At 42.5% G+C, this 15,140-nt stretch overlaps 1 protein-coding gene across 5 annotated transcripts in view; it reads right to left on the bottom strand.

Annotated features, from left to right (window-relative positions):
* Window positions 1–748: 748 nt before the first annotated feature.
* LOC109886141 (globoside alpha-1,3-N-acetylgalactosaminyltransferase 1) overlaps window positions 749–15,140 on the bottom strand; it is a 53,404-nt gene continuing 39,012 nt past the window's right edge. Inside the window, exons 7-14 of one of the 5 annotated variants that reach the window (XM_031821523.1) lie at window positions 7,991–8,052; window positions 7,344–7,492; window positions 6,408–6,536; window positions 6,163–6,274; window positions 6,008–6,074; window positions 5,861–5,907; window positions 1,078–1,259; window positions 749–943 (exon numbers count right to left, since the gene is read on the bottom strand). In XM_031821523.1, coding sequence (XP_031677383.1) covers window positions 764–943; window positions 1,078–1,259; window positions 5,861–5,907; window positions 6,008–6,074; window positions 6,163–6,274; window positions 6,408–6,536; window positions 7,344–7,492; window positions 7,991–8,052 — 928 coding nt within the window. In that variant the 3' untranslated portion in view covers window positions 749–763. Of the gene's footprint in view, window positions 944–1,077; window positions 1,260–5,860; window positions 5,908–6,007; window positions 6,075–6,162; window positions 6,275–6,407; window positions 6,537–7,343; window positions 7,493–7,990; window positions 8,053–11,232; window positions 13,578–15,140 lie in introns of those variants that run through there. The other 4 variants (XR_004209463.1, XR_004209465.1, XR_004209464.1 and 1 more) reach the window with 4 other exon arrangements.

Raw genomic sequence — 15,140 nt, 5'->3', positions numbered from 1 at the left:
ATGTCAGCATAATAGTAGAGAGAATGATTTATTTCAGCTTTTATTTATTTCATCACATTCCCAGTCAGTCAGAAATGTACATACACTCAATTAGTATTTGGTAGCTTTGCCTATAAATTGTTTAACTTGGGTCAAACATTTCGGTTAGCCTTCCACAAGCTTCCCACAAGTAGATGGGTAAATGTTGGTCCAGTCCTCCTGACAGAGCTGGTGTTACTGAGTCAGGCTTGTAGGCCTCATTGCTCGCACACGCTTTTTCAGTTCTGCCCACAAATCTTCTATGGGATTGAGGTCAGCGCTTTGTGATGGCCACTCCAATACCTTGACTTTGTTGTCCTTTAGCCATTTTGCCACAACTTTGGAAATATTCTTGGGGTCATTGTCCATTTGGAAGACCCATTTGCAACCAAGCTTCAACTTCCTGACTGATATCTTGAGATATTGCTTCAATATATCCACATAATTGTCCCCCTCATGATGGCATCTATTTTGTGAAGTGCACCAGTCCCTCCTGCATGTCATAAATAAATACGTCACTCAAGCTAACATCAGGTCCAGACTCCACAGACCAGAGGTTGGGTTGGTGCAAAGCACCCCCACAATATGATGCTGCCACCCCCGTGCTTCAAGGTTGGGATGGTGTTCTTTGGCTTGCAAGCCTCCCCCTTTTTCCTCCAAACATAACGATGGTCATTATGACCAAACAGTTCTATTTTGGGGTTTCTCAAATATCCTGTAAATTAAAACCTTCCCTGTCATGTTGTCAGGCACCAGGTTGGATCTGAATGTATATGAGTTTCTCAAATATCCTGTATATCCAGCTTCCTACCAGGTGTGGTGGAGTTTGGATCTGGGCCTCCTTCAGAGACTCCTGGTAGCGTTGATGTGTTCTCTGGAGAAACATCATGATGTCTGGAGGACCCTGGACTGTTCTGATCAGCACCTGGCTCATACACACATTTACACTGTTATACAGAGCAACATATCTTAAGATAGCTAGGGACGACAACCACGTATCACAGTCATAGTAAGTAAATCTTTATGGTATTGGTTTGATTTAATGTATTTTCTTTTCACCCGCAGCATGGTGATGACTCTGTCCAGGTATAGCACCTCCTGGTGGCAGAAGTCAGCATAGCAGTGGGCAGGCAGACGTCTGGAATACATCCCTCTGAGGAAGGCTGAGTCGAGGATCTCATCTGCTACTCTCTCACTGGTCTCCCACAGGACGTCATAAATACTCACCTCTTCAGCCAGCTCTGGGGGAGGGAGGGAGGGAGGGAGGGAGGGAGGGAGGGAGGGAGGGAGGGAGGGAGGGAGGGAGGGAGGGAGGGAGGGAGGGAGGGAGGGAGGGAGGGAGGGAGGGAGGGAGGGAGGGAGGGAGGGAGGGGCAGTGTTCACAACTATGTGGTACATTTTTAGCAATGATTAGTACAAAACCCCAAAATAGATCATCAAAAAACAGTTGTTTCAAGCACATTTTCAATTGACTATTACAAGACACAAAATCATACAGTCACTTATTCACCAGACTTAATCAGTGTTTCATCTAGAAATACATGTTTCACATTGCAATACATGTTCATATAGTGTAAATGCTTTTCACAATGCAACCCACTCTTTACTTTAGATATGATTCTCTTCTCATTTGTTAAAATACATTTTACTATCACTCTAATATATGCCATTTGTGTAGCAGGTGTTTTTCTCCAAAGTGTTGGTATGTGACCTCAGTGGGAATCAAACCCACAGCTCTGGTGTTGCTAGTGCCATGCTCATACTAACTGAGCCACGCACACTATAATACACAAGCGCAATTAAAATACATTTAATGATTACAATAAAGGTGGAAGATGTATGATGGCCGTCCCCTTGAGCATACTGCCCTCCTTCAGGCCATGGATGAGACATCAATCCAGAACTATCTAGAACAGTCTACTATCTACTATCTAGAACAGTTTACTATCTACTATCTAGAACAGTCTACTATCTACTATCAAGAACAGTCTACTATCTACTATCTAGAACAGTCTACTATCTACTATCAAGAACAGTCTACTACCTACTATCTACTATCGAGAACAGTCTACTATCTACTATCTAGAACAGTCTACTATCTAGAACAGTCTACTATCCACTATCTAGAACAGTCTACTATCCACTATCTAGAACAGTCTACTATCTACTATCTAGAACAGTCTACTATCTACTATCTAGAACAGTCTACTATCCACTATCTAGAACAGTCTACTATCCACTATCTAGAACAGTCTACTATCTACTATCTAGAACAGTCTACTATCTACTATCTAGAACAGTCTACTATCTATTATCTAGAACAGTCTACTATCTAGAACAGTCTACTATCCACTATCTAGAACAGTCTACTATCTACTATCTAGAACAGTCTACTATCCACTATCTAGAACAGTCTACTATCTACTATCTAGAACAGTCTACTATCTACTATCTAGAACAGTCTACTATCCACTATCTAGAACAGTCTACTATCGACTATCTAGAACAGTCTACTATCCACTATCTAGAACAGTCTACTATCTACTATCTAGAACAGTCTACTATCTACTATCTAGAACAGTCTACTATCTACTATCTAGAACAGTCTACTATCTACTATCTAGAACAGTCTACTATCTACTATCTAGAACAGTCTACTATCTACTATCTAGAACAGTCTACTATCTACTATCTAGAACAGTCTACTATCTACTATCTAGAACAGTCTACTATCTACTATCTAGAACAGTCTACTATCTACTATCTAGAACAGTCTACTATCTACTATCTAGAACAGTCTACTATCTACTATCTAGAACAGTCTACTATCTACTATCTAGAACAGTCTACTATCTACTATCTAGAACAGTCTACTATCTACTATCTAGAACAGTCTACTATCTATTATCTAGAACAGTCTACTATCTACTATCTAGAACAGTCTACTATCTATTATCTAGAACAGTCTACTATCTAGAACAGTCTACTATCCACTATCTAGAACAGTCTACTATCTACTATCTAGAACAGTCTACTATCTACTATCTACTATCTAGAACAGTCTACTATCTATTATCTAGAACAGTCTACTATCTAGAACAGTCTACTATCTATTATATAGAACAGTCTACTATCTAGAACAGTCTACTATCCACTATCTAGAACAGTTTACTATCTACTATCTAGAACAGTCTACTATCTACAATCTAGAACAGTCTACTATCTACTATCTAGAACAGTCTACTATCCACTATCTAGAACAGTCTACTATCTACTATCTAGAACAGTCTACTATCTACTATCTAGAACAGTCTACTATCTACTATCTAGAACAGTCTACTATCCACTATCTAGAACAGTCTACTATCTACTATCTAGAACAGTCTACTATCTACTATCTAGAACAGTCTACTATCTATTATCTAGAACAGTCTACTATCTAGAACAGTCTACTATCCACTATCTAGAACAGTCTACTATCTACTATCTAGAACAGTCTACTATCCACTATCTAGAACAGTCTACTATCTACTATCTAGAACAGTCTACTATCTACTATCTAGAACAGTCTACTATCTACTATCTAGAACAGTCTACTATCCACTATCTAGAACAGTCTACTATCTACTATCTAGAACAGTCTACTCTCTACTATCTAGAACAGTCTACTATCTACTATCTAGAACAGTCTACTATCTACTATCTAGAACAGTCTACTATCTACTATCTAGAACAGTCTGGTCAGCTAGCTGATGAACAGAGTGTTTGACGTGATTTTTGTTGTTTTGTAACTTCAATTGATTGGCCGGTGCATCAATCGACTCCAGGGGGTGAAACAGCTTGCCTCTGTTGATAGAAAATATATGTTGCTGAAGGGAGGGAAATCCATTTTCATTTAAGAGACCCTGGAGTGTGGGGCAGTTAGGTCACATATTTCATCACTAACAACTACAGTCAGACTACTACACTTTCACTCATAAGGAATAAAAAAAGTTTTAGGATATTATTTAGGGAGGAAATATGATATGGTGCATCTAGTGGAAGTAGTTTAGAAGTTTGTTAGTGTTACATTTTAGTAGGTTGGTTTTAGTAGAGGGAGTGACTGTTGTAGAATAGTAGCCTTCAGTGGGTAGTAGTAGATAGATATTAGTAGCAGTAGATAACTGTTACATATTACTGCACTGTCGGAACTAGAAGCACAAGCATTTCGCTACACCCGCAATAACATCTGATAAACACATGTATGTGACCAATAACATCTGTTAAACACATTTATGTGACCAATAACATCTGTTAAACACATGTATGTGACCAATAACATCTGTTAAACATATGTATGTGACCAATAACATGTTATTTTATTTCATTTTTTTGTTATTGTAAATGCAGTTAGACGGTTGAGTCCTCGGACTATCAACCTCGTGCTATCTTAAATCTGCACAGATGACTAATGACCTTTTACACTCTGTCTGCTGACTGCCGTGTATACAAGAAGGATGTATTCTTCTATAAAAGCAGAGACCTGACTATGTTAGTTAATCTTTCAACTCTGAACCATTCTTGGTGATGGTTGATTGCTTCATTTATGCAAATCTTATAAAATTGTTGTTTGAAAGAATCTGCAGTCTCTCTCTTCCTGTAGAATTGCTACCACAGGAAAGTGGGTTAGAGGTGTTATAATTAGCATAATGCATAATCAGTCTTAATGAGAACATTCTAAAAGTTCTATGGTAGTTAATTCAACAGTAGGAAGTTAGCTACATTAAACTAGTTCTATGGTAGTTAATTCAACAGTAGGAAGTTTGCTACATTAAACTAGTTCTATGGTAGTTAATTCAACAGTAGGAAGTTAGCTACATTAAACTAGTTCTATGGTAGTTAATTCAACAGTAGGAAGTTTGCTACATTAAACTAGTTCTATGGTAGTTAATTCAACAGTAGGAAGTTAGCTACATTAAACTAGTTCTATGGTAGTTAATTCACCAGTGGGAAGTTAGCTACATTAAACTAGTTCTATGGTAGTTAATTCAACAGTAGGAAGTTAGCTACATTAAATTAGTTCTATGGTAGTTAATTCAACAGTGGGAAGTTAGCTACATTAAACTAGTTCTATGGTAGTTAATTCAACAGTAGGAAGTTAGCTACATTAAACTAGTTCTATGGTAGTTAATTCAACAGTAGGAAGTTAGCTACATTAAACTAGTTCTATGGTAGTTAATTCAACAGTAGGAAGTTAGCTACATTAAATTAGTTCTATGGTAGTTAATTCAACAGTGGGAAGTTAGCTACATTAAACTAGTTCTATGGTAGTTAATTCAACAGTAGGAAGTTAGCTACATTAAACTAGTTCTATGGTAGTTAATTCAACAGTAGGAAGTTAGCTACATTAAATTAGTTCTATGGTAGTTAATTCAACAGTGAGAAGTTAGCTACATTAAACGAGTTCTATGGTAGCTAATTCAACAGTGGGAAGTTAGCTACATTAAACTAGTTCTATAGCAGAGTAGACTAATAATGTGCTCTATGTTTTTGTCGAAGCTACAGGGAAAGTGGTCAAAATAGCTGATAGCTGATTTGTGTCAAAATCACATTGTTTAGAGTGAATAGACTGTTGGAAGTCAGATTTAAAATGGGAGATTTAAATAAAAGGAGATGTAGAATGTTGAAGATGTCCCGTTCAACACGTTTTAAAGGGCAAACAGGTGCAGCTCCTTGTTGAATGGCACTCTGACATTTAGAAGATGACACCTGTTCACTTCTAAATGTCAGAGTGCCATTCAACAAGGAGCTGCACCTGCAACAGCATTAACTTTGCCGAGGCAATGGGCCAAGACATTCCTACCTCTCTCGTGTGATTTCTTCTGACTTGGTAATGATGCTAAACCAGATCTAAAAGAAAAGGAAATAAGAAATACATGAATGTAATTGAGTGTTGATATGGTCCCTGTATAAAACATGTCCAGATACAAGACAGTGTTAGACCTGCTACCTTGTCTCCATAGAACACACATAGAACCTCAGCTCTCCACAGGACACGTCATTCCAGCCCTGCCCACCTGTTGTCAAGACAAATCTCACTTCAGTTATTTCAATGTGCTCAGAGAGAGTGTGTGTGTGTGTGTGTGTGTGTGTGTGTGTGTGTACCTCCAGTGTGTAGCTCCATACAGTTCTCCCCCTGTCCAGAGTTACTGGGCTCATCCTCCTCCCAGTAAAAACTGTCAACAGCTGAGTCATCACTCCACAGCCACATCCCCTCCTTATCACAGAAACACATTGGTTGATGGATTGAAACCACTTCATTGTTTTTAAACAGAAATTACGTTGAGCTTTTGCCTCTGTAAACTGTAGACATTTGACAGACTGACTGATGAATTATTGACCCAGTGTACCTGAGCTGCATCGTAGCCTCCCATCCAGACCGGCTGGTCTGTGTGTCTCGTGACCAGATCCTGGACAAACACCTGTTGACCCGGGCTATGAACCGATGCCAGGTTCCCTCTGTGCTGGGAGCAGTACAACTAGAGGGACAGTCAGAGAACACTGTGTTAGCCTGCTGAGCTAAAGCCCCGGCATTACCGGATGAACGCAGGCTAGAAATGGGCATTTCCTGAATTAAATGAAATGTCTTGAAATATCAATGGTTGTGTAATAGTAATAGCAGTTGTAGTGACAGCAGAAGAAGTGGTAGTATTAGTGACAGAAGTAGTCCTAGTAGGAGTAGTAATAGTTTTTATTTTTTTTACCCTCAATTTCGTGGTATCCAATTGTTAGTAATTACTATCTTGTCTCATCGCTACAACTCCCGTACGGGCTCGGGAGAGACGAAGGCCGAAAGCCATGCTTCCTCTGAAACACAACCCAACCAAGCCGCACTGCTTCTGTAACAGAGCGCGCATCCAACCCGGAAGCCAGCCGCACCAATGTGTCAGAGAAAACACTGTGCACCTGGCGACCTTGGTTAGTGTTCACTGCGCCCGGCCTGCCACAGGAGTCGCTGGTGTGCAATGAGAGGAGTCACTGGCGCTAGGCCAATTGTGCATCGGCCCACGGACCTCCCGGTCGCGGCCGGATACAAAAGAGCCTGGGCGCGAATCCAGAGTCTCTGGTGGCACAGCTGGCGCCCTTAACCACGGCACCACCCGGTAGTCCCTGTAATAGTTTTTAATTTAACAACATTTTAAAGTATATTCTTTTTGTGAAAAATCTGATTTTAGCGTCATTCTTTTACCATGGATTTGCCCTAAATCAATTCCTAACCAACTCTATTACAGCAACAGAACAAGTTGACCTTTAGTTTCTCAGTCTCTCCCAATTACAAGCGTTACCTCTGCAGTGGCCCAGGTGGCCCAGACGGGGTAGAAGGAGAAGCAGTGATGCTCATTCTGATGCCACCCGGCTGGGCATGGTGACTGGGAGTCCACCCCTTCCACCTCCTCCTCTGTAGTGTTCACCACCCCCGGGGCAGCATCCAGCCCTGGAACAACAACACACACCGACAGTATGTACTGTTCAAGAGCTGTGCTTGACTTAGTTTACCTGGTACATATGAAGCAATTAAGGGAATAATCCCAAAAGTGCAAACTAAGCTAGATCAAGTAGCACCTCAAATACTTTATAGCATCTAGAGTTGGGTTTGACTAGATACAATGCTATTTTACTGTAAACAAATTGACAACAGACTTTCAGCACGCTTCAACAACCACAGCGTTTACACAGATGGTTGATGATTGGCTGAGTGAAAATGATGATTAAACGATTGTGGTAGTTGCTTTGTTAGACTTCAGTGTGGCCTTTGTTCTTAATTACAGACCTGCCTAGTTAAATAAAGAATAAGAATTTGTTCTTAACTCACCTGCCGAGTTAAATGAAGGTTAAATCAAATAGGAAAATGACAGAACACAGAGGGTGTTTTTTATCATTGAATTAAACTATTTACACACACACACTGTTTGATTTCAAGTTTCATATTCACCTGTTGCGAGGTGCAGAGCCATCACTATACAACAAAGCAGCAGAGACATTCTGCCAACCGATCTACAGAGGAAACAATGATATTACATTACATAACTTAACTTTACATTTAATAACCTCTAATAGTGTTAAAGGGATCCTGGATACCATTTTAATGTCTGTGTGTGCATTAGGAAGGAAGGTAGTGGTTGTTTCACGAACAAATGCTATTTAGCATTAGCACAATGACTGGAAGTCTACAGGTACGGTAGCATTGCTAATGCACCTGTAGACTTCCAGTCATTGAACTAGAATCTTACATTATGCATTTAACATAACTTATTTTAAAATGACATCGCATAACATGACAAAACGTAACACAAATGAACTTTTAAGTGACATAAGTTAACATGAGCAGCTCCATCTGTAACGTAGCACATTACCTGGACATGAATCAGAGAATGTTGAGAGTAACACAGTGACAGTAGTAGTAGTAGCCTGGTCTTGGTAGTATAGCTCAGAATCAGAGAATGTTGAGAGTACCTGAGCTGGCTAGTAACACAGTGACAGTAGTAGTAGTAGCTTGGTCTTGGTAGGATAGCTCAGAATCAGAGAATGTTGAGAGTACCTGAGCTGGCTAGTAACACAGTGACAGTAGTAGTAGTAGCTTGGTCTTGGTAGTGTAGCTCAGAATCAGAGAATGTTGAGAGTACCTGAGCTGGCTAGTAACACAGTGACAGTAGTAGTAGTAGCTTGGTCTTGGTAGAGTAGCTCAGAATCAGAGAATGTTGAGAGTACCTGAGCTGGCTAGTAACACAGTGGCAGTAGAAGTAGTAGCTTGGTCTTGGTAGTGTAGCTCAGAATCAGAGAATGTTGAGAGTACCTGAGCTGGCTAGTAGTAGTAGCTTGGTCTTGGTAGTGAAGCTCAGAGCATCTGCTCTTTTTTTACCTGCTTCTGGCTTGGACTAGTATCTCCTGTTCTGACAGACTAGAATCACATCAACATCCTGCTAGTTCTAACAGCACATCTCCTCCTCTGACAGAAGACACAGAGAAAACTGCTCAGACACACACTAACCTTAAGTAAGGTCACACACTCTATCTCTCTCTGTTTTACACTTAAAAATGATAGTGCATGTAAATGAACGAAGACAATTGTTTGCAAAAAAAACATTGATTTGGACAAACAAATCAGTCCAAAAAACGGTCTCTCTGTTATCTCAGCTCACTGGTCACCATAATAACACTCACCCGTAGCACGCGCTCCTGCAGGTATATCTCACTGGTCACCATAATAACACTCACCCGTAGCACGCGCTCCTGCAGGTATATCTCACTGGTCACCATAATAACACCCACCCATAGCACGCGCTCCTGCAGGTATATCTCACTGGTCACCATAATAACACCCACCCATAGCACGCGCTCCTGCAGGTATATCTCACTGGTCACCATAATAACACCCACCCGTAGCACGCGCTCCTGCAGGTATATCTCACTGGTCACCATAATAACACCCACCCGTAGCACGCGCTCCTGCAGGTATATCTCACTGGTCACCATAATAACACCCACCCATAGCACGCGCTCCTGCAGGTATATCTCACTGGTCACCATAATAACACCCACCCATAGCACGCGCTCCTGCAGGTATATCTCACTGGTCACCATAATAACACCCACCCATAGCACGCGCTCCTGCAGGTATATCTCACTGGTCACCATAATAACACCCACCCGTAGCACGCGCTCCTGCAGGTATATCTCACTGGTCACCATAATAACACCCACCCGTAGCACGCGCTCCTGCAGGTATATCTCACTGGTCACCATAATAACACCCACCCATAGCACGCGCTCCTGCAGGTATATCTCACTGGTCACCATAATAACACCCACCCGTAGCACGCGCTCCTGCAGGTATATCTCACTGGTCACCATAATAACACCCACCCGTAGCACGCGCTCCTGCAGGTATATCTCACTGGTCACCATAATAACACCCACCCGTAGCACGCGCTCCTGCAGGTATATCTCACTGGTCACCATAATAACACCCACCCGTAGCACGCGCTCCTGCAGGTATATCTCACTGGTCACCATAATAACACCCACCCATAGCACGCGCTCCTGCAGGTATATCTCACTGGTCACCATAATAACACCCACCCATAGCACGCGCTCCTGCAGGTATATCTCACTGGTCACCATAATAACACCCACCCGTAGCACGCGCTCCTGCAGGTATATCTCACTGGTCACCATAATAACACCCACCCGTAGCACGCGCTCCTGCAGGTATATCTCACTGGTCACCATAATAACACCCACCCGTAGCACGCGCTCCTGCAGGTATATCTCACTGGTCATCCCCAAAGCCAACACCTCCTTTGATCCACGCCCCTACTTGATGATGGTCACACCAGATACTGACTAGTTGTCTGATCCACGCCCCTACCTTTTTTAAAGGCATCTTTGACCAACAGATACATATCTGTATTTCCAGTCATGTGAAATCAACAGATTAGTGCCTGGTGAATTTATTTACATTGACTGGTTTCCTTATAAGAACTGTAACTCAGTACTAATTCTATTTAAATTGTTGCATGTTGAGTTGATATTGTTTGTTCAATGTAGTTATAACTTTTCATATTATAATCTGTGTATATATATATATATATATATATATGTTCAAGTATTTTCAATTTTAACTTGTCATCCTCAATCATTTTAAATGGATTATATAAAATGGTGGTTTTAAATGGTCAAATCTAATCCCCTAGCGCGTCATAGAACACACCTTCCATGTCATTATATTCCATTGAACCCTTAGCCCCTCATTGATTATCCCTTACATGACATGGATTAGATGGTACAACTTGAATTGAAGGATTTCCCCTTTTGCCTTGTCATTGGCAGGATGTTTTTACCTCCATATGACCTTTTTAAAGCGGTATTTCCCTTTGTTTTCATACAGTTTACGGTATGTGTCTAGTGGTTAGGGCTTGTTTCTGGAAAGGAATACCAGCTCCACATTGTCATTATGCTAATGTTTTTCTGAATGACAATTCAGTCCACCGCTGTGTCTTGTCTGATCTACACATCTATTGATGGAATCCCAATGGCAACAAATCCCTATTTCTCCATCTCTCCACTAAACCACTGGTTAGTTACTCATACACCGCATATCGTTGTCACAGGGGAGATGTTGTTTTTAGTTAGGCTGTGGAAAATATAACAAGTAGTGAAATAACACAAACATTCTGAAAGTGGTTAACTATTTATTTCAAGAAAAATACACATAATCGTAATCTTTTTTGAAACATGATATTTCTTGATGTTTTTCACAGTAATCAACATACACAGTAGATAGGCTACAGAATACAGAATGAATAAGGTAATAAAAAATATTTATTTTCCTATAAATGAAGAACGTTATTATCCATAAACTACAACAGTGACTGATATACAGTACATTTAAAATAGTAGTTTTATGTCAGTGTATATATTTCACCAACAGAAAATGAATGGCGCCAGACAGCTGTATATCCAATGTGAGATTTTATACCTTTTCCTAACCCTAACCCAAACCTCAGTGAAGCTATACCTGAACTTAACCTAACCTTAACCCAAACCTCAGTGAAGCTATACCTGAACTTAACCTAACCTTAACCCAAACCTCAGTGAAGCTATACCTGAACTTAACCTAACATTAACCCAAACCTCAGTGAAGCTATACCTGAACTTAACCTAACCTTATCCCAAACCTCAGTGAAGCTATACCTGAACTTAACCTAACCTAACATTAACCCTAACCTCAGTGAAGCTATACCTGAATTTAACCTAATCTTAACCCAAACCTCAGTGAAGCTATACCTGAACTTAACCTAACATGAACCCAAACCTCAGTGAAGCTATACCTGAACTTAACCTAACCTTAACCCAAACCTCAGTGAAGCTATACCTGAACTTAACCTAACCTTAACCCAAACCTCAGTGAAGCTATACCTGAACTTAACCTAACATTAACCCAAACCTCAGTGAAGCTATACCTGAACTTAACCTAACCTTATCCCAAACCTCAGTGAAGCTATACCTGAACTTAACCTAACCTAACATTAACCCTAACCTCAGTGAAGCTATACCTGAATTTAACCTAATCTTAACCCAAACCTCAGTGAAGCTATACCTGAACTTAACCTAACATGAACCCAAACCTCAGTGAAGCTATACCTGAACTTAACCTAACCTTAACCCAAACCTCAGTGAAGCTATACCTGAACTTAACCTAACCTTAACCCAAACCTCAGTGAAGCTATACCTGAACTTAACCTAACATTAACCCAAACCTCAGTGAAGCTATACCTGAACTTAACCTAACATTAACCCAAACCTCAGTGAAGCGATACCTGAACTTAACCTAACCTTAACCCAAACCTCAGTGAAGCTATACCTGAACTTAACCTAACCTTAACCCAAACCTCAGTGAAGCTATACCTGAACTTAACCTAACCTTAACCCAAACCTCAGTGAAGCTATACCTGAACTTAACCTAACATTAACCCAAACCTCAGTGAAGCTATACCTGAACATAACCTAACATTAACCCAAACCTCAGTGAAGCTAAACCTGAACTTAACCTAACATTAACCCAAACCTCAGTGAAGCTATACCTGAACTTAACCTAACATTAACCCAAACCTCAGTGAAGCTATACCTGAACTTAACCTAACATTAACCCAAACCTCAGTGAAGCTATACCTGAACTTAACCTAACATTAACCCAAACCTCAGTGAAGCTATACCTGAACTTAACCTAACATTAACCCAAACCTCAGTGAAGCTATACCTGAACTTAACCTAACATTAACCCAAACCTCAGTTTTTCTTCTGTCGGTCGAATATCCAATTCCTAGTCCTATACATTGGGACGAATTTCAGCATAGTTTTTAACGACAGAAGAGAAGCGAATGACTTTGACCTCTTTGGTATTGGTCTTCTTGTCATCCCACTGGTACTCTGGAGACAACAGCTTGCTGGGCTTGTTGTAAAGCAGGTACCTGTTGAGGTGACTCTCCTCCTGCCAGGCAGCCTCGATGGAATTCCTCGCGTCCTCTTCAAGCTGGTTCCGGCATACCTTTGTTAGTGTGTACACATCCTCCACGAATCCTCCAAACAGGGCCCCGGCATAGTAGTAATCTCCCTCATCCATGGGGATGTAGGCTGTCGAGGCTGGACGCCGTTCGTATGTGAAGTGGTCACGGGTCGCCTGGTAGAACCATGGGTGAATCACAGCAACCAGCCTGCCCAGAGACTCGGCTCCCCAGCGAGCGTGGAACTTGCTGTCCACGTCCAGACAGAAGATGTAGTCAGCCTCCCTGCTGATCTGACGTTCGATGGCTGTCTGGATGATCTCCATCCTCCGGGCTGATATCTCCTGCCAGCGGTTTGAACCTGGCACCTGGATCACACTTAAATGTCTCCCCTGAGACAGGTTCACTGATGGAACATCGTCGGGCCGATCTGTGAAAACGTAGTAGCGCACGTTGAAGTCGACCATGAAGTGCTTCTCTGCTGTCTCCAGGAAATCTCGGAGAAAGCGGACGTATCTGTCAGAATTTAAAGGCACACAGGTAACTGTCAAAATATAGGAAACATCAACATAAAGCATCTTAATAGAGAGTTGGGCCGCCACCTTGGTTCTCCACCAGCAACCTTGGTCCACCACCAGCCACCTTGGTCCACCACCAGCCACCTTGGTCCTCCACCAGCAACCTTGGTCCACCACCAGCCACCTTGGGCCACCACCAGCATCCTTGGGCCACCACCAGCCACCTTGGGCCACCACCAGCCACCTTGGGCCACCACCAGCCACCTTGGGCCTCCACCAGCCACCTTGGGCCTCCACCAGCATCCTTGGGCCACCACCAGCCACCTTGGGCCACCACCAGCCACCTTGGGCCACCACCAGCAACCTTGGGCCTCCACCAGCCACCTTGGGCCACCACCAGCATCCTTGGGCCACCACCAGCCACCTTGGGCCACCACCAGCCACCTTGGGCCACCACCAGCCACCTTGGGCCTCCACCAGCCACCTTGGGCCTCCACCAGCAACTTTGGGCCACCACCAGCATCCTTGGTCCACCACCAGCCACCTTGGGCCACCACCAGCAACCTTGGGCCACCACCAGCATCCTTGGGCCTCCACCAGCCACCTTGGGCCTCCACCAGCCACCTTGGGCCTCCACCAGCCACCTTGGGCCTCCACCAGCCACCTTGGGCCTCCACCAGCTACCTTGGGGCACCACCAGCCACCTTGGGGCACCACCAGCCACCTTGGGCCTCCACCAGCCACCTTGGGTTACCACCAGCCACCTTGGGTTACCACCAACCACCTTGGGTTACCACCAGCCACCTTGGGCCACCACCAGCAACCTTGTGCCACCACCAGCAAACTTGGGCCACCACCAGCAACCTTGGGCCACCACCAGCAACCTTGGGCTACCACTAGCCACCAGAACAGCTCTAATGCACCTTGGCAAAGATTCTACGAGTGTCTGGAACTCTGTCGGAGGGATAATTTGGTGTTTTGTTGATAGTCGTGAAAACGCTATCTCAGGTACTGCCTCATTGGATTGAGATCTGGTGACTGGCATATGGTTTACATCGTTTTCAGGGATTCTGGCCCATGTTGACTCCAATGCTTCCCATAGCTGGTCATGTCCTCATACACTCTACTAGGTGCTGAAAGCGTTCCACAGGGATTCCCAGGTTTACTCCAATGCTTCCCATAGCTGGTCATGTCCTCATACACAGTGTGGTTTTTGTCTTGCCCATTCACCATCGGAATGTCACACAAACACAATCCATGTCTTAAATGTGTCGAGGCTTAACAATCCTTCTTTATCCTGTCTCCTCTTTGTCTCTCCCTTTGTCCCTCAGTCTTCCCGCTCTTTCACTCAAACCCAGCCCCTTTTCTTTTGTGTAACAAGCTGTCATATCTGTTCCGCCCGCTAGGGACGTTTTCCTTTATGACGTAATTTGTAATCAAGATATGATTCATTCTTTGTATATGTAATTCTGTGTCATTAGTTAGATATTTAGTAAATAAATAATTAAACCCAATTTTATATTGCTGATTCAACTTGTTAGCCAGGGTTCGTGAAGATAAC

Source organism: Oncorhynchus kisutch, unplaced genomic scaffold (assembly GCF_002021735.2).
Source record: "Oncorhynchus kisutch isolate 150728-3 unplaced genomic scaffold, Okis_V2 scaffold3988, whole genome shotgun sequence".
Classification (NCBI taxonomy): domain Eukaryota; kingdom Metazoa; phylum Chordata; class Actinopteri; order Salmoniformes; family Salmonidae; genus Oncorhynchus; species Oncorhynchus kisutch.
Note: the sequence above shows the minus strand (reverse complement) of the source record. Positions and strands in the feature narration are given on the sequence as shown.